Raw genomic sequence first — 22,417 nt, forward strand, 5'->3', positions numbered from 1 at the left:
GATGGACTTTATGGGTTCTGGTGATACAGACCTTCTACAAGTGATAATGACACCCAGATATCATGCCCGAGAGCTTTTGTAATCGACCAGCGTTCACCAACGGCGCATCATTGCAATGTAGCCTCGTTGAATCACCACACCGCCGTTTTGGTGAAGCTGCTCGAGTTCTTCGGGGAGTTCCAATTACAAGGAACAATAAAGTGTGCGCATGCCATTCAAAATGGAGCGGCGGATGCGAGGTGAACCGCTTTATATTATGAGCGTCATATATCGGCCCGACATGAATGAGGCGTGCCACTGCGGGAGGGGAGAGTGTGCTTGACGCGCGGTCTGGCGCTGAACGGCACTGAATGAGACAATACTCACAAAGTGCTGTAGGCATGGCATGGCATCGTATCGTATCGTATCGTATCGTATCGTATCGTATCGTATCGTATCGTATCGTATCGTATCGTATCGTATCCAAAACTGAGGCATCTCAAGACACGGATATGGTCGACTCGGCAACAGATCCGTTCGTTTCAACCGTCAGGTACACCATGCTTTTCGATGGAGACGATGTCGAGTGTTCGGTATAGATGGTCTGCTCGTCTTCGTTGTCGAGGTCAACTTCAACGTCAGTGTCAACGTCGTCATCGCTCTCGTTGAGGAACTCCTCGACCCGCTTTAGAGCCTCGGTGGCCGACGACGCGACATGTCCCAGACACTGGAACACATGGAACATGCCATGATATAGCTCCAAACGGCAAGTGGTTTCGTCTCCTGAAGTCTGGACGATTTGCTGATAGAGCCGCATGGCATCGTCTGTCAAGACCTCCGAGTCACCAGCTTGCTGCAAGATCCGACGGGAGCGTCAGGATATAGTTTGAAGAGATGTTAATAATTACACGCTGCTTCCGACCTGCCTGCGAACGCGTATCGGGGTGGCAAGAAGGCCATTGGCCATACGTACAATGAGTATTTTAAGCCCATATCCTTTGTAGCTTTCAAGAAGAGGTGAGAGGAAGCGGTTGCTGAGCGGCACCTCGCCGCGATAGCAGCGCATAGCCCAGTCGATGCCCGCAGAGTCAAGTGTCATGTAATCTGACAGCTGATTGCGGTACCAGCTCTTTGATTCCAGTCCTGTGCAAAGGACAGCCGAGAATGGATCGAGAGTGCCATGGATATCAGCAAAGAATTGCGAGCATCATTCGCAGTACTGGTCATCGCTGGCTGTTGCGAGCCACGAGGAGCCCCGAATTTGGAAGACAAGGCTGTCCCTTGGGCCGCCCCAGAGCGAACAGCTGGCTTCGACCATCGAGATCGGGGATTCGAGCCCGATACAACCGCAGCCGACAAACCTACCTGTATCCACAAAGGGGGAGAGAAGTACAACGCGGTCGGGCATTTTCCAATCCAGCGCCTTGATAACGGCTAGCGCCTGCAAGATCAAGCCGCCGCCTGACGAGTCTCCGACCATGTAGAAGGGCTTGTTGTGGTGCTTGTGGACTCCGCGGCAAGTCTGGTCCAGAATGGCGTTTCCGCTATCACTGGCCGAGACAAACTCTACCGAGCACGAATCCTGCAAAGTACTGTCGGTGGAGAGGAGTGCAGGGGGAGGGAACATGGCCAAATATGCGGCAAGTACATCCTCGAGACCTGAGGGGAAGATAAACGTTGGGGACTTGCGGTAGTCCAGGGCAAAGACGCTTGCGTTGCGCGAGTCGCAGAGAAAAGTTGTCAGGGGGCGGTATGAGGTCGGTGATAGGAAGTAATGGGCACTGGTGCGGACAGAAGCCGATATGGCGAGTCAGTCGGATGCACCGATCGTGTTCGCCCCATGGCAAGGACAAACAGATCTACGAATGGCAAGGTTGATGGGCAGACTCGGGAGCCAGATGCACGATAAGCGCCAGTGCACGATCAGCGCCAGTGCACCCCCCCCCAAAACACACATTCTCGTCAAGCCTGTATCGTAGATGTCCAGCAGCCTTACCCTCCGTGGACAAACAGAATCACTGGCGAGGCTGGACTCAGTGGTGCCGTGGTCGACTCAACAGCGGGATCCTGGCCAGCAAAGTCCAGATCTTTCCTGGAGATCCATTCACCGCGGACCGAGCGTGAGGTTCGCAGCAGCGGATCTTCAATCGGTGTTGTCTTCGAAGTGCCCTCAGTGATGACATCCCGGACGAACTTGGAAAACGCTCCGGCATTGTGGATAACAATCTCGGCGTCGGCAATGGTGTGCGTCCCGGTAAACCAGACAGGTAGATAGCGCGATATGGCCTTGATGCCCTCGACGATCGCCTCGGTTTGGCGAACAAACCGGATGGAGTGGAACCCCTGCGGCGGATTCATGAACATAGTGGTCTTGACGATCGCGTGGGTGAGAGTGGTAACCAGGGACCAATTGTGGTGAAGCGGCCCGTCGACAAGATGCACTGCGAGTGCGAGGAGTGAATTGGACAGGACCGCTACGGAGACCAGGAGCAGATGAACCACGAACGGGAGCGAGTGCGAGAGCTTTTGCACCAAGGAGGTGAGCTTTGGCGGAGGAGGCGCTTCTCTCGAGGTCATCGACGAGCAAGGCAACGGGAAGGGCCGACATGTCGATGGCGGGCTGGGCTGGGTGGACGGTGGAGGCACGATTGCGGCGTCTCGGGAGACGGCCTCGGGATCTTTCTCGGTCGGTGAGGGCATTGGTGCGATGGATGAGGGGGTGTGCGAGTGAGGGAGCGGTCGAGTGGGAGCTTTTGTATGTCGAATTCCCGGAGGCAAGCCCGAGGCCGCGACGACCAAGTATCCGCAACGACGCGCGATTGTACCGCCGGAGAAACTCAGTCCCTTGTGGCGGTGCAGGGCTGTGTGGCGGGCGCGTTGTGGCGCCCCCTTGCAGGAGAAACGCGTCGTGGGCGAGGCCCAGGCCCGATCCAAGCGGCCGCACCAAGACACAATAGCACGGCACGAGATACTTGTGGAGCAACGATGTGACAATGGTATTGATGGTCAAGCATGCTTTGGTGGTGCGCCATCTCTCGAAGATCTCCCCGCAGGCACCACGCCGGAGTGGGTAAAGATACAACAGGATATCCCTCGAACAGTTCCGCATCAGAGAGCCTTTCCCCTCCAGGATCCCAAAATAAAGCAAAACAAAGAGAAAAAAAGCGAGAAGAAAGGAAGGCCACTTGCGCACATCCACGGCCGCCCACCATCATTGTCGGCTATGAATATCCAAACAAACAGAGGATGAAAAGCAAGCGCAAGGTTTGGCCGGTGTATGTGAGAGGGAGGCATGTACAGTGAGCCAGACACAGGGACAGGGCGCCAAACTGGGCTTTGTGTGGTCAACTCAATTAAATCAGCCCGTTGTGTATCCGAAATCGAATCTACCCTGGCAGGGAGACGGATACTGTGGTCACCGTCAGGCGGCAGTAGCCTGCTTCTGGAGGTCGTGGCAGAGGCGCCGGATCAGAACTTTGTCTTGCTCGCTTCCGCTCCGCAGAAGGGCGTTTTCGCTTTCAATCACCCAGACGTGTGTCTCGAGCTGCTTGAGTCTTGTTTCCAGCGACGTCAGTTTCGCCCGGTAGACCGCGTTGTCCTGCCTGGCGCTGGCTTTTAGCCGTCCGACCCCAGGATCGACCTTGATGGGAATGCTCGGAGCCAAGGACTGGATATACTCCGAGTCACTGCTGGCTACGGCCATGGTCGAGTCGAAGCTTCGGTCTTCAAAGTACACAGGCAGCTCGCCCGAGAGCGCCGCAGGGTTCTCTTTGCCGACTGTGACTCGTCGCAGCGACTGGCTGCTTCGGAGGAGCTCGGCGATCTTCTTCTTGAGCAGCATGACTTCGCGCTCGAGCTTGGTGCGCCGCTCGTGTTCGAGCGCGACTTGCTTCTTGAGCTGCGCAATTTGCTGCACGAACTTGCTTTGGTCGTTTTCACAATCGACTGCGATCGAGCCACCGACGCGATGGCACTTGTCTTGGAATGAACTTGTGTTAGCAGTCTCGTTGATCGAGACCGAGGCCAAGATGCCGGCGTCGCGGTTTTGGAAGTGCTTGATGATTTCCTGGAGCTGCTCGACCTTTTGCCGGAGGTCGGTGTTCTCGGCGCGCAAGAGATTGCGTTCCACCAGCATAGAGTGGTACTCGTGGCCAAGCTGCTGGGCGTTGGCCAGAGAGTCGCCTTCAAGCGCAGGTGTGCCTGAATGCGCTGCGGCAGTAGTGCCACGGTGGGCGGTATCTTGCCCAGAGAGCGAGGATGCCTGGGTGGGCCGTCCATCGGGTCCACTGGACAAGGCCTTGAGGCGCTTGCTGGCGGGGCTATGTGAGTCCTCGCTCTGGAGATCTGTAGTATTCCGCTTCAGAGACTCGCCGAGCAGGGCCGCCGCGCCGGCGGTGTCTTGCCAGTAGTCACGGAAGACCTGGGCGATGGCAGGCACGAGGTGCTTCAGGGAGCCGTGCCGCAATGCCTCGACAAGATCGAGGCCGTAGCGCAGCGTTTCCAGGAGGAGACCTTGGTCGGGACGGTTTGCGGCCTGGGAGTCACCGCCAGAGACCTCCTTGAAAGTAAACACGATCATGGCTACGACATTCGCGGGACTCTTGAAGAGCTGGTGTCTGGGCATGCTGACGAGAGTATTGGATGGCAGCGACGATGACGGCATGGGGTTGCGCGACACAATGTCAGGAATGCGCTCGTCGCCGAGAGCAGACGGCTTGAGGATCGACGGGCAGCACAGACACAGGGCGAGGCAGTGGATAAAGTCTTGGCACGCGAGGAAATTGGGATTCAGCGGGTCGTTCTCGGGCGTCGACAGCGGGTACCACTGATTTAGTGCCTTGAGAAGAGCAAATGCACAAAGCTCGAAGCCGACGTTTTGGGAAGGGGGCCCGGGCTTTCCCACCAGCTCTATTCGCAGCGAGGACGTCGCGCTATCGAAGACCCAGATGGGTGTATCCAGATTGCCGGCGTGAGAAGGCGACGAGGGCGACGCCAGCACCACCGGGCAAGCAGAGTCGCTGGAGGCCACGACGGGCTTTGGCTTGAGTGATGCTGAGCCGTCGGGGCTTGCTCGAGAGGACAAGCTGCCTTTGCATGACGGGGAAGTATGGCTGGGGGCGTACATAGCGAGGAATCGCAGTAATTGGAATGGAGAGACGGTGGGTGGAGCAACAAGACTAGATGGAGGGACGATGCGCAAGCGACACGAGCAACGTAATTTGGGCTGCGGCAATAGGAATTCAGACGCAAAACTAGCAATGACAACCGAATGGAAATGCAGAGAGGCAGCGGGCCAGCGAGAGCAGAGGATTGGCAAAGGGATAGCGGGGCAGGCTCAGTATTCGTCGGGGCAATGCATCGATAGACGCGCAGACGGAGAGCGGGCCGACCGAAGTAATCGTCGGGCTTCGCCGATCGGGTCTGGTTTAAATCCAGGGCCATCGCAGCGCCGCAATGTTTCCCGAAATGGTGGAATTGGCGGGCCAGGAGGTCAGTCCATAATCAGTCCAAAAATGGCGATATGCGAAGACGCGACGGGCACGGGGACATGAGGGGGCAAGGGCAGGGGCGCGAGGACCGACAGGGCAAGGGCAGGGGCAAGGGCGCGAGTGGGGGCTGGCCGGCACAGCCACATGCTCCTGCCCCAATCTTCCAGCGCCATTGTTCGCTTGGCACAGCCAACCCCATATCACCCACGCCCCCTCAAGTAGCAGCCTGGATATGAACAGATACGACACAGACGACAGCATGCCTTTGACAAATCAGGGCTCGAGTGAAACTTATGCCGCAGAGTCGGTCGAGAGCGCACTTCCAAGGGGCACTCGCCCGGATATCCGCGATATCCAGAGGATCATCTGGCTTATTCTGGCCGCAAACGTACTTACCATCATCTTTGTGGTGATTCCTGTGGTCGTGAACTTGCCCGATATTTCGTCCCAGCCAGGATGGTACGGCTGGGACGATGTCATTAGTCTGCTTGAGCCTATGATCACTCTCCCAATGTCCCTCCTCATCCTCTTCAAAAGCGGCTTCTTCTCGGGGACCAAGACGGACAGCCGAGGTAACAGTTCTTGGTCGGACAATGCGATCGCTGTCGGCCGCTGCGGACCAGAGCAGCTGGGCTGGGCTGGGCTGGGCCGGCTCTCATTCCTCGCAGAGTCGTTTGCCACCATGGAAGCGGCGATGCATGCTGAGCAGCTTTCCAGACTCCTCTGAGGACGAGTGGTGGAGAAAGACCGCCGTGGCTGACCCTGGATTTCCATGACACCGTCGTCGCCACCGCCGCTGCTGCTTGTTCGCCAGCGCAAGTCGGGTTGTTGGTGTTCTTCGCAGTTGCCGCAAGTATATACCAGCAAGGCGCCGGCTTCCATTCGGCCGCCCGCATGTTCAAGCATCCGATCCAGTCCTTCAACACCGCCAACCCCGACCTGGTCACCCAGTATCCGCAGCTCAATGCCATCTATGTCTGGATGCGGACCACCTGGGAGCACTACATCGGTATGTGGCCAGACACTGTCGCTGCGGAGAATCTGTGGCTTTGCAGAGCAGCGACGGCGGAATCCGGCCCATGTCGATGCTGGTGTCAAATGCACGCTGTCGTAAACCCGGGCAGCTCTGGTGACTCACGGCTCGCCACCAGGTCACTATATGTACGCCATCGGCGGGGTGCTGGTATCACTGGCACAGCTCTATGTCTACAGAAACACTCGCGCCCCACCCTTCAAGTCTCTCACAGAGAAGATATCGTGGGTGCTCGCTGTCCTCACTTACGGCATCACCATCGGCGGCGTCGCCATCCAGTTCCCGATGGGCACCTTGGTGGCTCTGGTCCTGTGCGTCACGATCGGATTTGCCCTGTGCGGCGGATGGCTCTGGAAACACGGCAACTTCTTTTGGAACCGCGAGCATCTCTTTTTCGTGCAGTACCTGTTTTATGCCTACGTCATCGGGTATGTACTCGCTCATGTGGACTGTCCCACTCCATCCAGCCTCGGCTCTGGCCATGCTGGGGGTGGAGATGTGCGCCAACGGCACTGTCACCGATCGGGCATGTTGCCTCAACTCGACTCTCGTTTATATTTCTCAGATTCGTCATCACGGTCGGATGGATATCGAAATATGGTCTGCTGGCGAGAAACGAGGCCAACGGCGGGACAGTGTGATGGCCATCGTCGCTGGGCCTCCCAATGCCCCTCCAATACATAAGCACGTTCGTCAGCACAAGCGCCAATGAACTTCATTTGACCTTCATCCGCTTGGACGATGTCGTGCTGGGCCTTTTCGTTTGTGGCATGTCGGTCTGCGGCGTCGTCAGATCCAAATACTCCTGCGCGACCGCGTCCCGAGCCTCGGTCTGTCCCAGTCGGTTGTGAAGACATGCTTGGAGGTGCAGCACTTGCAGAATCGAGCTGGTCCACCGGAGTTTGCGGTATGCTAGGCGGACGAGCGAGGACAAAGCGTTAGTCCCGAGCAAACAATCAACGATCGTCGATCCCCAACCCATGGTTGTCGATTCCCAGCCGGTGACTGCCCGCTGGGCTCGTCGGTAGAATCCCTGCAGCTGCCTATTGTCTTGTGCCGCGCCACCATACCGGCAAGTGATCGAGTCAGATGCTCCAAAGCGATCCCAAGCCTCTCGGCGGGGCGCACTTGTTGAGCGCCAGATCCCCACGATGCACTGAGACTCGGAGGCTTGGTCGGGGGCGGAGGATGTGTGTCCCCCTCGGCATCATCGTCGCCATCGTTGTCGCTGTCTGGAAATGAGATTTCGAACGAATCTTCGCTCAGTCGATCCCAATCTTCGCCACCGGACGGGACTGTGTCGCGAGCATCTGTGGCCGTTTGGATCAGGCACTTTGCGGACACGAAGAATGCCTCGGCAATGACTTCGAGATCGCTGACACCATAGATCTGGTCTAGAACCTGGCCGATGATCCACAACGCTCGCTCGACCGAAGAGAAGCATCGGAGTGCGTCGGCAAGCTGGATGAGCGCCCTGAGTTTGTAATCATGATACGAGTAGTGCTCCGCCAGCTTGAGCGAGGTGAGGATGAGCGGAATTGCCGAGGGAATGTTGCTGGTTTGCTGCATTCGAAACGGTGCCAAATAGATGCGAAGAGGAGAAATCCATGATGCGGAAGGGTGAGCAGACCGCCGAGCCGACCGTGTTCCAATGGCCCATGCAATCAAATGCGGATGGGCATGTTGCCGCTCAAGCTGCATGCGAGCTGACACAAAGGCACACGGAACGGCGATGCCCCAAGAGGGTAGCAGCTGGACATACAATGAACATTTTGGAGATCTCCAGTAGGTACGGAATAGCCATGATGCGGTCGGATCGCCGCGGATCGCTGACTTCCTCAAGAAGCTCGGACAACACCGAAAAGGCCTGTGGATTTGCAAACGCAGACTGACTGTTAGATTGCCGCGCATAGGCCCAGGGCATCGGAATGCCACAGCAGACCGAGGCACAGTCTCCCTGGATGCTGTCGAGTCGATAGCCAAGCATTCGAACAGGGCTATGCGAGCGACGCAACAGCGTCCAGCAGATGGAAATCCTGGTACAGGACTCGTACATACCTCGGTCCATTTGCCGTTCGCCTGAAGCAGCCGTGCCTCTTGGAATCTGCAGTCCATGCCGTCCTCGCGTGTCTCTGCCCACGAAGCCTGGGCCAACTGATGCTGTTTGGCTCCATCGAGGTTGTTCCTGAAACGAGTGGCAGCACGGATGAGTTGAGGGAATCTGTGCTCGCGATGGGCATGGCCAAGAGCATCGCCATCTATCGGCGCTGCACGTCGGAGCGGCGTATGGGCACGGCTATGTCACTGCTCTAGTTGCCATCGACACGCACCTGCGCAGACAGTCATTGAAGAGTAGCCCTTCCAGACAGCGCTCGATTGTTTTGGAGCGCCTGCTGGCGGCAAGAGGCTGCTGCTTGTCTGCAGAGGCCCTGGATTGCTTGTACTGCTTGGAAAGAAACTCGCATGCACCGTGAACGTCGCCTTGCGCGGCTAGATGGAGTGCATGTCGGCATATCGACAACTCGTGGTTGGGGTCAAGGTCCGAGAGGGAGAGCGAACTTCCCGAATCATCCGACAAGAGTCGCGACTGCTCGCTGTGCTGATGCGCTACTTTGTTGAAGCCTGAAACCACAAGCCGTTGTCTGCTGTGAGCCCGAGAAACTTGGCACAGCGAAGATCGTGCTGAGCGGTCGACCGATGGATCCATTTGTTCCTGTGCATGCTCCAAGCCGCTCAAGCCTCGTCAGCGCTTGCCCAAGAACGTACCATAAATGTCCCATGCGGTTGCCGAGGTGAGACGATATGCCGACTCGATGGCTGCGTTCCGGGTCTCCTGCGAGTACATGAACTCAGAGGCTTGTTGGAGATGCTGGAATGTCGACTCTGGCGAGGCAGCCTGGCGGATGCAAGATCATCGCAATCAATAATGAGACAAACAAACTGGCGAGGCGAAGGTTTGGAGCTGCCATCCCAAACCCTGATCGAGCCAAAGTGCGATGGGCAGCTGGTGGCGACGTACGCCCATCAGATCGGTTTGGATGTTTCGCAGGGTCTGGGATATCTGCGTGACAGGCAGGGCGCCTTTGGTGCCGGCTGTGTCGGCAGGTCGTTCGGTAACCGTGCGTTGGCTCGTAGGGCTGATTTCCGGGTATCGATCGATCAGAGCCTGCTTCCAGCTGCCAAAAGAGTCAAGTCAATACTCCCAGCCACGGTGACATATGTGACAGTGTTGAGCGCGGCTCCGACATGGAGTGCTTGCCACATACTTGACCGCATAGTCGAGACCTTCCTCGTCTTTCAGCTCCTGGGCCGCGACAATGGCGCTGTTGACGGCCTATTTGTGCATCACAACCGCGAGTCAAGAGGATTGTCGCCGGTGCAGTCAGTATCGGTCTTGTCAATGCGAGGCTGGGTCGCAGGATTAGAGATAGGATTGCAGACTCGGACAACGGCAGAGTACTCGAAACGCACCGCCAGCGCTTCGCCTGGACACTCGAAGCGGTAGTAGAGCAGCGCCAGATGAAGCAGCGCATAATGGTACATGGGTCTAAGTTGGTGGGAGAGGTCTGTGAGCAAAGCAGCCAGGGCAGAAGACTGATGCCATCCTGGATTGCGATGGTTTGACGACTCGCGGGTGCCATCGAAGGCGTCGGCTTACCTCGGTTCGCTTGGGGGGTTTCGGTGCATCAATGGCAGCGACATGTCAGATTTATCCTATGGATTGCCGCGCGAGGGACTGGAAGATTGTATGTAGCCATGAAGGACAACGAGACCAGCCGCTTACCTGATCATCCAGAGGTCGAAGAAGCGATGAAGATTGTCCAGCGCCCCCTGGAACTCTCGGCTGCAGACGCACTTGAGATAGCTGCGGGCATGCACCACAAGATGGATCACTAACGGCTCCTCGGTAGTGTGTCTCATAAGCGGCGACTGTTCAAGCAACAGCATCTCTGGCACACATGGGATAGTCAGCCTACTTGACGAAATGGATGCGGACGTTTTCGGGTGCACTGCGATGGACCAAAGCAATTCGACTCTGAACGCTGTGCGATGCCGTGGGGCCATATCCTGGTTGAATATGAAAGGCGAAGAGTTGGGTTATCGCTGTGCATGGGGCTGATCGTGGCAGAGGGGATGGGATCGGATGGGTGGGCAGGGACGAGGGAGCCGTGGTTGTATCGCGTGGGAACTTGATCCGGCAATGATTCAGAGACGGCACTCACGCAGCAGGAGCGAGAGTTGCTGTTGCAACAGCAAATCTTCGTCGTTGACGCTAATGACTTTTATCAACCCGATCCAATTGCCCGCGATGCAAGCAAACAAGCATTCCCAACATGCGGATCGAGCCGGGGACACCGCCGACATGGACGCGGATTGCAAAACCAAGAGATCCGTTAGCACGGGTGCTGTTCGAGGTGTCAGTCCAACCCGGGCAATCGCAAGATGCACCGAATCGACGCCGGAAGCGGCCCGGGACAGCCTTATTTCTAGCTCGCAGCACAGAAGTACCTGAAGGAGGACACTGTTTCGCCATGCCGCTGGGCCAACTTGCCCCAGTCGCAGCCGAGGAGGTCTTGTAGGCCATGAATGAATCAAAAAAGGGCACGACTTGTTCAAAGCCCATCTCCCGAAATTCGAGGCAAGCCTGGCGGACGTAGAGGCCGACTGCAGAGTTGCCGTCCTGAGCCGATCCAGCAATCGTTAGAGCCGCATCGCAATGAGTGGAGCGTATATCCATCCAACTCGAATCGGGAGCATCGAGGAGGAATGGGCAGCCGGCGAGATGCTGAAAGTACCATGGGACTGAGCTCCTGGGAGATCGAATTGCATGAGGCCAATGAGAGAGCAGACATGGAGGGAGGCAGATGCAGGGTCAGCAGCAGGATCGCAGCCCGTATGGACCGAGAAACTGTCTATCCCCTTGGGCGATGGCGAGGCTGGCGATAATCCACTCGTCCACTATCGAGCTGAGGGTCGATGTCAGTGCTGCTCATGCCGCCCGCTCCTCGGATACATGCCGATTGCGACAGCTCGTTTTCGGTATCCAGACTGGGCTGGTACAGCGCCTGGAACTTTTCGAATATCGCAAACAGATCATCGGGACTTTCGATCTCGGCAAGCTGGCGGATTGGAAGTGGAGAGGGAGAACATCAGATCGCCGCCAGACACCAGACGATGGTCAGTGCCCCTCGCAACGAGCAGCTCACACCAATACCGATGATCTCGGTCGTCGGTCCGGCGACATTAAAGCGCCTGGAGACATTGTGACTGCGAATAACCTGCTGCAGACCCGCTTGCCTTGTCGTCGATAGAGGCGGCTATCTCGGGCGAACACCGCATGCGAATGCGGTCCAAAAACTCGCTCAGCGCCGGCTCGACCGAGACATTGATCAGATCGGACTGGATCGATTCAAGTTCAGTGCTGTTAGAGATGATGGAGAGAGGTATGCAGAGCCAGCGTCCGGGATGCGACGGATCGGATGCTGCGACCGAGGCTGCGGGAGCGATGGCGATGGTGATGGCAAAGTGGCTGGTCGACAGAGAGCAGGCACAGATACCTCGAGCGCATGCACCTCCTTTTCGATGATCGGCAGCATGGCTCCGAGCTGGTCAGGCTGCAGACGGAAAAAGTTGAACTGCTCGATCAGAAACATCACGGTGATCTTGTGAGGGGTTAGAAACCTCGTATAGAGCCGTTGTGGAGGCCGCGTGGTGGGCATGGCTCGATCGGCTGGGATTGAGGTGGAGGCGGATAGAATATGCGCAGATTGGGGACGGGACGTTTCAGCAAGAGCGGGACAGACACCAGGGAGATGGACGCGGGGAGATGGAACCATGAATCGAGAAGAGCAGAAGAGCAGATGATCGCCAGCCCAACGCGAACCGCTTGATCAGCAGCGACGCAGCCGGACAGCGAGCATAAGAGGATCACTGGATACGCTGTAACATGCGGCCAAGCCCAGAGATATAGATGTTCTATTTCAATTTGTTAGATCCGACTTGGGCCACGAGACAGGGCGCCAGACACATGGCAAAGAGGGGAGGAGCAGTCGAGATTCAAAGATGGGTGCAATCAAGGCCCTGGGCTGGGCTGGACCAACAGCCCCAGCCAGAGTTGCACTGATAGACAATGCACAGAAAGATCAGGAGACCGAAGCGCAATTGCGGCGGTACAGACAGGTTGGCGACGAGGGAGTGTGAGGGATGGAATCAAAACGGAAAACAAGACAGAATAAAGACAGGCACATCCAAGAGGACCATCCCACGAACGAGTCGTGCCTGGAAAGCCTGGGGGCCATTGGGTCCGCGGAACTGAGGGTATGGTGCGCAAGGCAGAGGCATTCGCACAGTTCATGGGAGCGGTCTGGAGATGCCCGGGTGCTTGTGGCATGCATGCGAGCCGGTCTAGAGCTCGGGCCATACATAGCAGACGCACTCTCGCTCTTCACTGCGGCCTCTCCGGCGCTGGCGAGCCTTGGCGACCAGGTTGGTTGCCTCGATCTCCCGGCAGAGGGGTGGGGAGCCGGGGCACATCAGGCACATCGGAGCCGGCTTGGCTCCAGTTGGTGAAGCCAAAGAGCCTGGAGCCCGAGGTCGAAGAGACGGTGCTCTGGCGACCCTTGGATGCCACAAAGTTGGCAGGCGAGCCGGGGCGGCTGGTGACGCTCTTGGTTCTGCGCAGAGCCACATCGATCTTTTGCCACCAGTCTTCGCGCTCAGGCGGATGGATGTCGGCAGGCACATCCTCCTTGTCGAGGGCTGATCGTACAATCTCGCGACGCAGGGTCTGCGACTCGTACGCAATGTCGGGAAGCTGGATTGATTCGACCGAGCCTTGCGTGGTGAGGCCTCGGGTCGATTCGGTGTCGCTCACTACTCTGCCGATCGTGTTGGCTGACTTTCGGCGTCGGCGATAAACGACAAGCGACACGCCGGCAATGACGGCAGCAGCAGCGAGGGAGACGCCGAGAATGAGGGGCCATGCAGGTGAGGCTCCAGAAGGGCTTGGTCCGGGAGCGGTGGCTGGTTGTGTCGGCGTCGGCGAGATTGCAGCTGTGGGTGTGGGAGGCGCGCTGGAAAGCGAGACATTGCCTGGAAGAGCCGAGTCGAGCATGCATGTGGGAGTTGTGCAGCGGCAGAATGGTGAGTATTCAAAATCATGTCAAGGCAGGCAAGAAATGAATGATGCGACATCAAAAAGCCGCCCCGGCGAGCCAGAAGGGCAGGTCCCAAGTGCCGAGAGGCAGGTTCGGGTGGCAACAGAGTGAGGCACTGGGCATTTGCACTTGCACTTGATTGAGCGTGAAGTGCAAGCAACAACGAAAGAGGAGATTGACTCGCACCTTGGAGATACACATCCATCATGACTTGATCGACAGCGATGCCGCCACAGCCATGGATGAACGAAGTGTGCGGGGACCGCCGACAGGGAGCATTGCAGCTTGAAGAAGACAGCTTTGCCAGACCGTTGAAGTGGGCTTGCGAGAACGAGTAGCAGTAGCGGTTGCCGGCTGCGATGCCGCATGCGTAGTAGTTGCTGTCAAGACATAGGGCCAAACAGTCCTCGGGGGTGGTGTCACCGATGATCATGTCGATCGACGAGCTGTTGCTGCTGTAGTCGACATTGTAGCAGCCTGGGTTTGGGCAGAGGCAGGCGGTGAGAAGCCGTGTGCTGTCGTGGTGCCGTCATGGCAAAGGTCGGGACAGGTCAAGGCACTGCCGAGGCAGAGATGCAGCCCGGATGCAGGTTCGGCGTACAGACTGGGGGCCATCTCCGAGATACAGACCTACGTCGGTGAACGTTGTCTGGTTGAACTTTTTCTGGGCTTCGACGGGTGCAACTGCTCTGGACGAGGTGTCTGGGATGACCATCGATGTGTTGCCGGCGCCGACGAGATAGAGCGACGACCAGTCGACTGAGTTCTGGCTGCCGCCGCATCCGTTTGGAACAGGACAGGCAGTGTTACAGACAGAGGGCGAGCTTGCCTTGGTAAAGGTCTTCCAGGAGTCTGCGGAAGGGAGATCCCTGGATCCGACGCAGAGAGTGCCGAACGGCGATCCCGAGATGGCACACAGCAGAACCGAGTGAGCATCGCAGGCCGACACACAGGCCTGGATGGACGAGGTGGCCGAGGGGAACTGGGCCTGCATCTGGGAGAGCAGGCCGAAGCTGACCGACAGGAGCTGGGCTGCGTCTTGGTAGCAGCCCACAGACTGGTAGACGACATTGAGGGTGCTCATGGCGAAATGCGATGCTGAGGCGATGCTGATGCGATGTTGATGCGACAGGCAGAGAAGCAAGAGGGTCACACGGCCAGGGCAGTGCCGATGTGCCAGGAGCAGCAGCAGCTGGCGAGACTGTGTTTGGGGTCTGCTGGTCAGCCGGGGCTTGGGCAGCAGCCGTTGTCGAGAGGTTGTTCTGGACGAGGCAGGCGACAGACGAAAAGCTGCTCTGGGTGAGCGACAAGAAGGACTGCCGAGGCGCCGCGGTGGGGGGACGACGCAACGCGCGGATTGCTATTTCGGGACGACGGGCGCAACAGTCCCGGCTGGATGGTGTGGGCCTGCACGCCGAACGACAGCCCAGGGACAACAGCGCAAACCGCGGCGACACTCTGCCGCATGCAATAGCAGATGCGATAACAAATGCAATAACAAATGCAATAACAAATGCAACGACACAGACACGGACGCTGCTCCAAAAGTTTAAAATGTACCCGAGACGAGACTCGAACTCGCAATCTTTGCCTTAGGAGGGCAACGCCTTATCCATTGGGCTACACGGGCTGTCACAGATCGGCGGTCTCCCGCGCGCACCCTGATCGTGCCGCAGGACACAGGGTTGTTGGTACGACGCGTGCCACACTGTCCGTGGCACAGACGCGCTGGGGCGGAGCGTGGCTGCGCCGACACAAGGGCGCACCGCCGCCCGCGGCGATTGGCTGGCGGTGGCGAGGGCCGTCTCGGCTGCTCTCGGCCGCTCTCGGCCGCTCTCGGCCGCTCTCGGCCCTCCTCGCTGGGCACGCCGTCGTCGTTGGTCTTTTTTGGGCCGGTGTCTCCTCGTCATCGTTTGCCCTCCATCGCCGCTTCCTCCCGAGACACTCAGCCCATCATGCGATTCAACCTGCTCGTGCTTCTGGTGGCCCTCATCGCCGCCACCTGCTCGCTGGCCCTCAGCACCGAGGAAAAGGAGTCGCGCAAGTCCGCCGCCGAGGCCGCCGACCTGGAAATCGACTTTATCGACCATGACAAGGTCAATGCCACCCTCCACAACGGCAAGGGCATTACTGCTCTGATGTTCGGCGCCAAGTGGTGCGCTTTCACCCAGCGGTAAGCAGCCCAGCGGCGTCCACAGCAGCGGCGTCGACAGCAGCAGACCAAATTACGGTCCTCTCTCTGCCTTTATGTCCTGTCTGGCGAGGCTTGTTGTGGGTCCGGAGCCAGATCGATTCGACCAAAGTCTCGGTCGTTGACCCGAGTCGCTCCTTCTCGACAGATTCACTCCCAAGTGGCTCGAGGTCCAGAAGGCCGTCAAGGCCCAGGGCATCGACAAGGGCAACTTCCAGATGTTCAAGGTCGAGTGCAGCATCGACGAGCCCTTCTGCACGGTCCAATACAACATTGCCGGCTATCCCACTGTCCTCTTGTAAGTGCTCACCCAACCTCGCCCCTGCGGCTGTGACTTGCTTGAGGGCACTGCTGGCAGTGCAGTGACTGAACATTGCCGACGACGCTGTTGAGCAATCTGCTTTCGTCCACACGTCGTCTTGGGATCTTGATGAACTGCATTGATCTGTGACCGAAAACACATTCGCTCATTCATCCGGTGCGATGGCAATGTGGCTGGCCCGTTGGGCTGACGACTTGATGCTCGATTCGAACAGCTACCGCGACGGCCTTCTCCAGGGCGAATATCCCGACGACGATGAGCCCGAGGTTCTGTTGAGATACATTAAGAAGCAGGTCAGCAGCTACGACGCTGCTGTTTCCTCCTCGGCCGCCGCTGCTGCCGCTCGTGCCACTTCCACCGCCGCCCTCTTGCCCTCGGCTCCCGCTCCCCAGCAGCTCGAGGCTGTCACCGATGCCCCCAAGTCCGCTGCCGCTCCCTTGGCTTCTGCTACTCAGGCCCAGGCCTCGACTGCTGACAAGTCCTTCGTTGCCGAGAACAACAACAGCGGCTCTGCCAACACCACCCAGGTAAATAGCCTCCTGATCCATTGAGCGGATGTCGTCCGGCGAACCGCCGCTGCTCTCGTATATCTGAAACAACAGTCTGCGATGCATGTTTGTTCTTGTGGCATCCGCTCTGAGTCTGGTCGGCCACTGACTAGCGCATTCCGCTGTTCCTGTAGACCTCGTCCGGCTGGAGCAGCTTTGCTGTCATTGGCGGCGTTGCCGTCTTTGCCGGCGTTGGATTTGTGGGCTATCGCGCCCTGAAGCGCAACGGCCGCAACGGAAGGGTTCGTTACCGCAAATCCGATGCTCTTTTGGGTTAATTTTTCTTGGTTTCGCTGGGGCGCGTTCGTGGGAGACGCCTCCCTCCAACACATCGGGCCTCGACTGTGTCGCTCGGTCAGGCCGATGAGGGACGGAGGAGGATCTGCAAAGAGCTAGACTTTGCACCTTGCTGTGGAGCTATTTTGTGGTTTGGCCTCGTGCCTGAGTAGAGAGGGTATTATGAGTGCAGTGCCGTTCGTGCGGTGCTATTCTGCCGGCGGCTGGAAATAAAGGCTGATTCGACTGTTCATGTGCACCCACATTTGACCTGCGACTGACGCATTCTCTGCTCACTTTCTGCACTCCATCGGCTGCCTCGGTCAACGTGCCAAATCCACAACCCGCAACACTCCCGGCGGCTGGAACTTGCGATGTGATGGTGGTCGAAATGATGAATTGGCCCCCACCCCATGGGCAATCCCTGACCCGCCCTCGCAATCGCTTCGCGCTGCGTGGATCAGCAGGTGGCTCTCCTCGGATGAGCGCCATCATACGTTGTCGAGCTGCGGTGCATCTCGGCCGACCTCATGACACGGCTTTGCCCCTTTGACCTGGTTACCTATAGCCCTGGGATGGCACCCCTCTCATTTCGATACTCGTATTACTCGCCGGTTGCTCGTAAATCCCTAGATCGAGCTGCGTGTCGCTCTCCCCTCCTATTTTCCGCTCGCTTCCATCACTGCTGTCCGCCCCCTCTTCTTCTGGGATGTCCCATGGGCGTCAGTCACTGGCAGTGAAGAAAATGAAACAGTTGTCGCCCACGGTACCCCGATTCATGTTCAGTCTCTCATATTGTGCTTCATTGACCGGCTCAAACCAAACCAAGCGAGACCGAGCTAGTCCACTCGCCCAAGAGCAGAGGGGCCAGGGGCTGGAGGAGAGGAGTGGAATGGCAAGAAGGACATGGCATCAACAGAGGCTTGGGTCCAAATGATCCAGATTAGGGAGACATGGGAGTGGGACCAGGGGTACCAGCAGCCGCAGGAGCACCGCCGATGGGGCCATCCTTGCTGACCACGCTGTCGATGGCAACGAAGATCTCGACGCCCTTGGCCGCGGTAATCACAGGGTTGCCATTGAAGTCGACATTGAGGCGGTAGAAGACGGTGGACACGTTGCCGGCAACGTCCAGATCCCGGCCCAGGACCGAGTCGAGGCCGCTGGTGAGGGCCTCGTCAATGGGCTGGGTCAGGGCCGAAGAGATCTGCGACTTGACAACGTTTTCAACAAAGTCAATGGCCGTGGAGAGAATCTTGCCGGTGAAGCCCGAGCCGATCTTGGCGTCAAAGTTGGCGATGTTGATGGCAACGTCTGAGAGCGAGTTTGTCAAAACCAGGGTCAGGCCGGTGCGTCGCAAAAGCCGATCATGCCGGGACTGACAGTTCGAGGTTGTAGCCTTGGGCTTCAGCGCAACAGCATCGTGAGATGTAATCACCACGGCCGGGATTGCACCCCCGGATCGATAAGGCCGTTGTCTGCTGAGGCCACCTACGTACCAAAGACGTCGGTCTTGAGCTTGCCATCGGTTTCACTGAATCGGACTTTGGCATCGATGTTGAGGTCAATGTCGATCCAGACCTTTCCAAGCGAGGCGCCGACGGCCTCGAGGTCGAGCGAGACATCGACGTCGACTTCGCGGATCTTGACCAGGATGAATCCGTCTTGGATGGGCATCTCGACGAGCTTGATGTTGAAGGTCTCGATCTTGATGTTGTTGGCAGAGGCGAGCTCCTTCTTACCGAGGAGCATCAGGTCCTTGCTGATGTGCTGGTCGCCGATCTTGGTGTCGAGAGCCAGGCGCTGGGCAATCGGGCCGATCCTGGAAGTATGAGTCGATGGCAGCATATGGTGGCGTCATGATACGAGGTTATCCAACGGCAATTCTGGCAGCAGCAGCTCTGGCAGGGTCAAGAAATCCACTCTCAAACGGAAGACAAATCAAGCATGCCGGACGGACGACGGAGGAGGGCTAAAGTGAGCGAAAAGGAGGTCGGGTACGGAGCTGCCGATTGTGAAGCAGCTCAAAGGGATCGAAGGCTGTTGAGATGTCGAGGCAGGCGGCGAAGCTTACAGGTTCGAGATCTCATTGAAGATGTCCTGGCACAGCGTGATGGAGACAGAGTTGACCTTGGTGGCTCGGGGGCGGGACATTGCTGGCGAGTGAGACGACGATCAGAGTTGTGGAGTTGGCAGAAGGGGGGGGGCAGATGGAGACAGAGGAGCGAGGCGAGGCTGGCAGGCCGGTGGGGGCGGGAAAGACGAGGGGCTGCTGCTTGTGAGCCAGGCCACCCCGGAAGGTTGCTCCATTTGCCCCAGCCACCCGTCTGGCTGGAAGAGGAGCATGGAGGCCTCGGATCTGCGCTGGCGTCATGGAAAGGACGCTCGCTCAAAGTTCCAGGCGAACCTGGGCTCCACGGGACTCGATAGCAACCACGATCACCTGGGCACACCGTTTGGTCATGGCGGGTGAGTGGGTGTGTATTCACATCCAGGAAAAGTGACACGCAGGACTCAAAAACAGGGTGTCCCGTTTCGTTTTGGGTGGACTGTCGATTGGCCAAACAGTTGTTGTGGGGAAGCTGACGTCGGGCAAGGAGCACAACTAACGCCTTTTTGTATACACAAAGATGGAGGAGGCTAGACCAGGAGTCGGGACGCAGTAGCGAGTCGGATGGCAGAGAGCAATTTACAATTTGTTGAAGGCAGCAATGTCGACGGACTGGACGTGGTCCTCGTCGGCGCAAATCTTGTCGATGAGCTCGTCAGTGCTGACCTTGTCATCCTCGATGACACAGGTGATCTGGAGCTTCTTGATACCGAAGCCGACGGCGACTGGATAGATGCAGGGGACCAAAGCAGCTGTGTGAGCAATCGAGTCGCGCAGATGACGGAACGCAAAAGCAATCCAGACGAGAGGCGGGGCTTACCGAGCTTGTGGGTACCCCAGACGAGGCCATCCTGCTCAACAGCAAGGACGTTGTTGGTGAGCTCCTTCATGTCTGTGGATCAGAGAACGGTCAGTTTCTTCCAAAGCTGGTGGGGAATTGTTGCTATGCAGCCGTATGAAGCGCTGGTCGCATCAGCGTCGTCGATTGTGTCGAAATGGCCATACCAGTCTCGTCATCCCAGGGCTTGACGTCGAGGATAACCATGGACTTGGCAACGGGCTTGGGCTCTGATTGGAACGTAGCCAAAGGTGTCACTATCTATCGACAGATATCACGGGCAGAACCAGCGGGGATGGCAGCGCGGAAAGGATACGTACTGCCACCGGCCTTCTTGGCCTCGTAGGCGGCGACACGCTCGGCCTTGAGGCGCTCGGCCTCCTCATCATCATCGTCGGATCCGAAGAGGTCAATGTCGTCCTCATCCTCCTCCTCCTCCTTGGCAGGAGCAGGGGCAGCCTTGGCGGGGGCGGCCTTGGCGGGAACGGCCTTGACGGGCGAGGCGGGGCGAGCAACAGCACCACCGGGGCCGTAGGCAGAGGCAGCCTGCTTCTTGCCGGGGAGACTGCAGCAGACACGAATATCGTCAGGACAAGCAAAGCTGTTCCGCACAAGGCACCGAGACGGTGCGAGCATGCATCCGGACACATCCTGGACAGCGAGGGCCGCCATTGGGGGCGACAGAATGCTCAGGCGCTCTGGGACCGATGGCGACGATACGTACGCAGCAAGAGACTTGGACCAGATGTGGTGGTACCAGCGGGCGGCGTGGGGGTACTTGTTGGCATCGGGAGCCTTCTTGACAGCCTCGTAGACGGCAACATCGGCCTGGCTGGCCTCGTAGCTGGAACATGATGACAAGTCAGCGCGAAGGGGAGATGATCGCACATGGACAGAATGAGCCAGGGGGTCGAGCGGTTGGGCCGGAGCGGGGACTTGAGCAACCCACTGCTTGGAGATCGTTGGTGCAGACTTTCGCCGCCGCCACTGCCGGCCGATCGACCGGGAAAGACCCGGCCATCCCCGATCTCCCGAACAGGAGCCGGACAGAGACAGGGGACAAGCCGAGCTGAGCCGTCGAGCCAGATCAGCGCGAGAGGCACACTCACCCCTCAATGTACGATCGCTCCTCGAGGTAGGTGTTGAGAGCCTTGAGGCCAGAGTCCTTGTCGAGATCGGTGAAGCCCATTATGACGATAGCAGAGGGAGGGTAAGAGGTGCAGCGAGGGAGACGAGATTTCGGGGTGAGGAAAAAGAAAAAGATCCCGAGAGAGGACCGATTTATTGAGACGCGGCGGATGCGAGGCTGGCGCGAGGAGCGAGGCGGCCGAGGCGCGCCGAGAGCAGGCGAGGACGGCACCGAGAGCCGCGGCGAGGGCGGCCAGCACACACACACACACGCGACTGGCGCACACACACACAAGCGCGTCGGCTGCCCGAAAAAAATTTTGTGCCCCACTTCATTTGGGGAAGGGCTGGCGAGGGCAAGGGCTGGCGCGCCGCCGCTGCGCACGGCCCCACGCGTGTTCGGCGGCCTTCGACCCACTTCGGCGCCGCCCGCCACTCTCGGCCGCGCTCTCGCTGCGTCCTCGTCGCCGCCGCGGTCTCGCCCACGCTGTGGCAGGAGCACGGAATTCATTTGATCGGGGTTCTGTGATCGGCCTGTGGCGCCCACAGACGAAAAAAACGGTATATCTATTGCGTCCTGTCGCGCATCTTTCGCCCGACCTGCTCTGTCCAGCAGCCGTCTCGGTGCGGCGGCGGGGCGATGCCGTCGAGGTTGGTGTTGGTGCCCGCGTTGCCGTGTTGGAATCGCCCAGCGGAAGGAAGGGCCGAAGCCAACGCAGCGCGTGGATCAGCACCATTGTCGAAGACGCCGTCCCGTCGCCGGTCTGCCAGCCAGCGTAAGTGTCTGCAATGCATCCGATGGGAGCAAGCAGCCAGCGTCGAGGCCGGTGCCGAGAGGATGAAGATGTATTGGTCCGTGTTTCTGAGGTGGCGTAAGACCCCACCATACGAAGAGCCAATAACCACTTCTGATGCCGTCGTCTGGGAGACGGGAGCACCCGCCGGATCGCTGGCCCAGATGCGTTCATCGCGCCATCGCAATGATCTGACACTGTCCCGCTTTGTCCGACATAGTCAGCCGGACGATTTCAGCACTCCCAGGATTCTCCCCCAACATAACGGTCGGCTGCACACCCATTCATTTGGTAAGCATAGACACCAATCGCGTGTTCTACCCATCCCCCGGATACAGTGATGAAATACTTTGCTATTTAACCCAGCTCTTCGAGGTCTTTGACTTGTGAGAGAAGATACTTTCTGATATCCACTCCTGACACTGGCGAGTCTGTACTCGCTGTCGCTGTCGTGCAATGACCGCTAACGCTGAATGTCTGTGTCGCATAGGAACCTGCTGTTCTCCCGTGCCTGGCAACACATCCTGGATGTCTGCCCATCATGGTGAGTTT

General features: G+C 58.2%; 8 protein-coding genes and 1 non-coding gene across 9 annotated transcripts; 2 read left to right on the forward strand and 7 right to left on the reverse strand.

Annotated features, from left to right (window-relative positions):
- Nucleotides 1–439: 439 nt before the first annotated feature.
- Nucleotides 440–2,688, reverse strand: BJ171DRAFT_491598 (Alpha/Beta hydrolase protein). The gene is made up of 4 exons (XM_053109744.1): nucleotides 1,976–2,688; nucleotides 1,345–1,760; nucleotides 953–1,122; nucleotides 440–832 (listed from the first exon to the last, which is right to left on the reverse strand). The coding sequence occupies exons 1-4, from the start codon at nucleotides 2,677–2,679 to the stop codon at nucleotides 479–481; spliced, it is 1,644 nt and encodes a 547-aa protein (XP_052969897.1). The 5' UTR covers nucleotides 2,680–2,688; the 3' UTR covers nucleotides 440–478.
- A 264-nt stretch (nucleotides 2,689–2,952) lies between these two features.
- Nucleotides 2,953–5,456, reverse strand: BJ171DRAFT_491599 (uncharacterized protein). The gene has a single exon (XM_053109745.1). The coding sequence runs from the start codon at nucleotides 5,102–5,104 to the stop codon at nucleotides 3,401–3,403; it is 1,704 nt and encodes a 567-aa protein (XP_052969898.1). The 5' UTR covers nucleotides 5,105–5,456; the 3' UTR covers nucleotides 2,953–3,400.
- A 127-nt stretch (nucleotides 5,457–5,583) lies between these two features.
- On the forward strand, nucleotides 5,584–7,413 carry BJ171DRAFT_255699 (uncharacterized protein; the record flags this gene model as incomplete). Its single annotated transcript, XM_053106728.1, has 4 exons — nucleotides 5,584–6,040; nucleotides 6,283–6,477; nucleotides 6,620–6,929; nucleotides 7,067–7,413. Coding segments are annotated over 4 exons (1,038 nt in total), but the record flags the coding sequence as incomplete, so codon positions are not given.
- BJ171DRAFT_491604 (anaphase-promoting complex subunit 5-domain-containing protein) lies at nucleotides 6,982–12,425 on the reverse strand. The gene is made up of 18 exons (XM_053109746.1): nucleotides 12,060–12,425; nucleotides 11,800–11,901; nucleotides 11,520–11,621; nucleotides 11,298–11,312; nucleotides 11,011–11,182; nucleotides 10,725–10,781; nucleotides 10,479–10,569; nucleotides 10,286–10,366; nucleotides 10,160–10,168; nucleotides 9,973–10,048; nucleotides 9,768–9,835; nucleotides 9,521–9,677; nucleotides 9,268–9,397; nucleotides 8,832–9,123; nucleotides 8,560–8,686; nucleotides 8,264–8,368; nucleotides 7,572–8,064; nucleotides 6,982–7,413 (listed from the first exon to the last, which is right to left on the reverse strand). The coding sequence occupies exons 1-18, from the start codon at nucleotides 12,336–12,338 to the stop codon at nucleotides 7,217–7,219; spliced, it is 2,553 nt and encodes an 850-aa protein (XP_052969900.1). The 5' UTR covers nucleotides 12,339–12,425; the 3' UTR covers nucleotides 6,982–7,216.
- Nucleotides 12,426–12,459: 34 nt separating this feature from the next.
- On the reverse strand, nucleotides 12,460–14,880 carry BJ171DRAFT_255735 (uncharacterized protein). Its single transcript, XM_053106729.1, has 3 exons — nucleotides 14,289–14,880; nucleotides 13,845–14,135; nucleotides 12,460–13,593 (listed from the first exon to the last, which is right to left on the reverse strand). Exons 1-3 carry the CDS (start codon nucleotides 14,740–14,742, stop codon nucleotides 12,947–12,949), a joined length of 1,392 nt encoding a protein of 463 aa, XP_052969901.1. The 5' UTR covers nucleotides 14,743–14,880; the 3' UTR covers nucleotides 12,460–12,946.
- Nucleotides 14,881–15,215: 335 nt separating this feature from the next.
- On the reverse strand, nucleotides 15,216–15,288 carry BJ171DRAFT_t68. The gene has a single exon. It is a non-coding gene; the product is annotated as a tRNA-Arg (tRNA).
- A 293-nt stretch (nucleotides 15,289–15,581) lies between these two features.
- Nucleotides 15,582–17,764, forward strand: BJ171DRAFT_491607 (uncharacterized protein). The gene is made up of 5 exons (XM_053109747.1): nucleotides 15,582–15,831; nucleotides 15,998–16,147; nucleotides 16,386–16,698; nucleotides 16,854–16,961; nucleotides 17,463–17,764. The coding sequence occupies exons 1-5, from the start codon at nucleotides 15,614–15,616 to the stop codon at nucleotides 17,478–17,480; spliced, it is 807 nt and encodes a 268-aa protein (XP_052969902.1). The 5' UTR covers nucleotides 15,582–15,613; the 3' UTR covers nucleotides 17,481–17,764.
- Nucleotides 17,765–19,236, reverse strand: BJ171DRAFT_491612 (uncharacterized protein). The gene is made up of 3 exons (XM_053109748.1): nucleotides 19,070–19,236; nucleotides 18,495–18,817; nucleotides 17,765–18,309 (listed from the first exon to the last, which is right to left on the reverse strand). Exons 1-3 carry the CDS (start codon nucleotides 19,147–19,149, stop codon nucleotides 17,939–17,941), a joined length of 774 nt encoding a protein of 257 aa, XP_052969903.1. The 5' UTR covers nucleotides 19,150–19,236; the 3' UTR covers nucleotides 17,765–17,938.
- Nucleotides 19,237–19,458: 222 nt separating this feature from the next.
- On the reverse strand, nucleotides 19,459–21,182 carry BJ171DRAFT_491614 (uncharacterized protein). Its single transcript, XM_053109749.1, has 6 exons — nucleotides 21,053–21,182; nucleotides 20,668–20,787; nucleotides 20,264–20,508; nucleotides 20,111–20,173; nucleotides 19,926–19,997; nucleotides 19,459–19,830 (listed from the first exon to the last, which is right to left on the reverse strand). Exons 1-6 carry the CDS (start codon nucleotides 21,130–21,132, stop codon nucleotides 19,685–19,687), a joined length of 726 nt encoding a protein of 241 aa, XP_052969904.1. The 5' UTR covers nucleotides 21,133–21,182; the 3' UTR covers nucleotides 19,459–19,684.
- Nucleotides 21,183–22,417: the final 1,235 nt, after the last annotated feature.

Source organism: Polychytrium aggregatum, assembly GCF_025602895.1.
Source record: "Polychytrium aggregatum strain JEL109 chromosome Unknown BJ171scaffold_6, whole genome shotgun sequence".
Taxonomy (NCBI): domain Eukaryota; kingdom Fungi; phylum Chytridiomycota; class Chytridiomycetes; order Polychytriales; genus Polychytrium; species Polychytrium aggregatum.

What these genes read in the sequence shown, in the direction of transcription:
- BJ171DRAFT_491614 (XM_053109749.1), bottom strand. Translation starts at nt 21,132, where the DNA reads ATGGGCTTCACCGATCTCGACAAGGACTCTGGCCTCAAGGCTCTCAAC. An exon ending in GAGCGATCGTACATTGAGGG is followed by an intron (nt 20,788 to 21,052) that starts GTGAGTGTGCCT and finishes ATCATGTTCCAG; the next exon opens with CTACGAGGCCAGCCAGGCCG. An exon ending in GCCCTGGGATGACGAGACTG is followed by an intron (nt 19,998 to 20,110) that starts GTATGGCCATTT and finishes TCTGATCCACAG; the next exon opens with ACATGAAGGAGCTCACCAAC.
- BJ171DRAFT_491599 (XM_053109745.1), bottom strand. Translation starts at nt 5,104, where the DNA reads ATGTACGCCCCCAGCCATACTTCCCCGTCATGCAAAGGCAGCTTGTCC.
- BJ171DRAFT_255735 (XM_053106729.1), bottom strand. Translation starts at nt 14,742, where the DNA reads ATGAGCACCCTCAATGTCGTCTACCAGTCTGTGGGCTGCTACCAAGAC. An exon ending in GACAACGTTCACCGACGTAG is followed by an intron (nt 14,136 to 14,288) that starts GTCTGTATCTCG and finishes GCCCAAACCCAG; the next exon opens with GCTGCTACAATGTCGACTAC. An exon ending in GATGGATGTGTATCTCCAAG is followed by an intron (nt 13,594 to 13,844) that starts GTGCGAGTCAAT and finishes CGGCTCTTCCAG; the next exon opens with GCAATGTCTCGCTTTCCAGC.
- BJ171DRAFT_491607 (XM_053109747.1), top strand. Translation starts at nt 15,614, where the DNA reads ATGCGATTCAACCTGCTCGTGCTTCTGGTGGCCCTCATCGCCGCCACC. An exon ending in TGGTGCGCTTTCACCCAGCG is followed by an intron (nt 15,832 to 15,997) that starts GTAAGCAGCCCA and finishes CCTTCTCGACAG; the next exon opens with ATTCACTCCCAAGTGGCTCG. An exon ending in GCTCTGCCAACACCACCCAG is followed by an intron (nt 16,699 to 16,853) that starts GTAAATAGCCTC and finishes CTGTTCCTGTAG; the next exon opens with ACCTCGTCCGGCTGGAGCAG.
- BJ171DRAFT_491598 (XM_053109744.1), bottom strand. Translation starts at nt 2,679, where the DNA reads ATGCCCTCACCGACCGAGAAAGATCCCGAGGCCGTCTCCCGAGACGCC. An exon ending in ATTCTGTTTGTCCACGGAGG is followed by an intron (nt 1,761 to 1,975) that starts GTAAGGCTGCTG and finishes TGTCCGCACCAG; the next exon opens with TGCCCATTACTTCCTATCAC. An exon ending in CTCCCCCTTTGTGGATACAG is followed by an intron (nt 1,123 to 1,344) that starts GTAGGTTTGTCG and finishes TCCTTTGCACAG; the next exon opens with GACTGGAATCAAAGAGCTGG.
- BJ171DRAFT_491604 (XM_053109746.1), bottom strand. Translation starts at nt 12,338, where the DNA reads ATGGTTCCATCTCCCCGCGTCCATCTCCCTGGTGTCTGTCCCGCTCTT. An exon ending in GTCCGCATCCATTTCGTCAA is followed by an intron (nt 10,367 to 10,478) that starts GTAGGCTGACTA and finishes GCATGCCCGCAG; the next exon opens with CTATCTCAAGTGCGTCTGCA. An exon ending in GTCCAGGCGAAGCGCTGGCG is followed by an intron (nt 9,836 to 9,972) that starts GTGCGTTTCGAG and finishes ATGCACAAATAG; the next exon opens with GCCGTCAACAGCGCCATTGT.
- BJ171DRAFT_491612 (XM_053109748.1), bottom strand. Translation starts at nt 19,149, where the DNA reads ATGTCCCGCCCCCGAGCCACCAAGGTCAACTCTGTCTCCATCACGCTG. An exon ending in TTCAATGAGATCTCGAACCT is followed by an intron (nt 18,818 to 19,069) that starts GTAAGCTTCGCC and finishes TCATACTTCCAG; the next exon opens with GATCGGCCCGATTGCCCAGC. An exon ending in GCTCAAGACCGACGTCTTTG is followed by an intron (nt 18,310 to 18,494) that starts GTACGTAGGTGG and finishes ACTCGCTCTCAG; the next exon opens with ACGTTGCCATCAACATCGCC.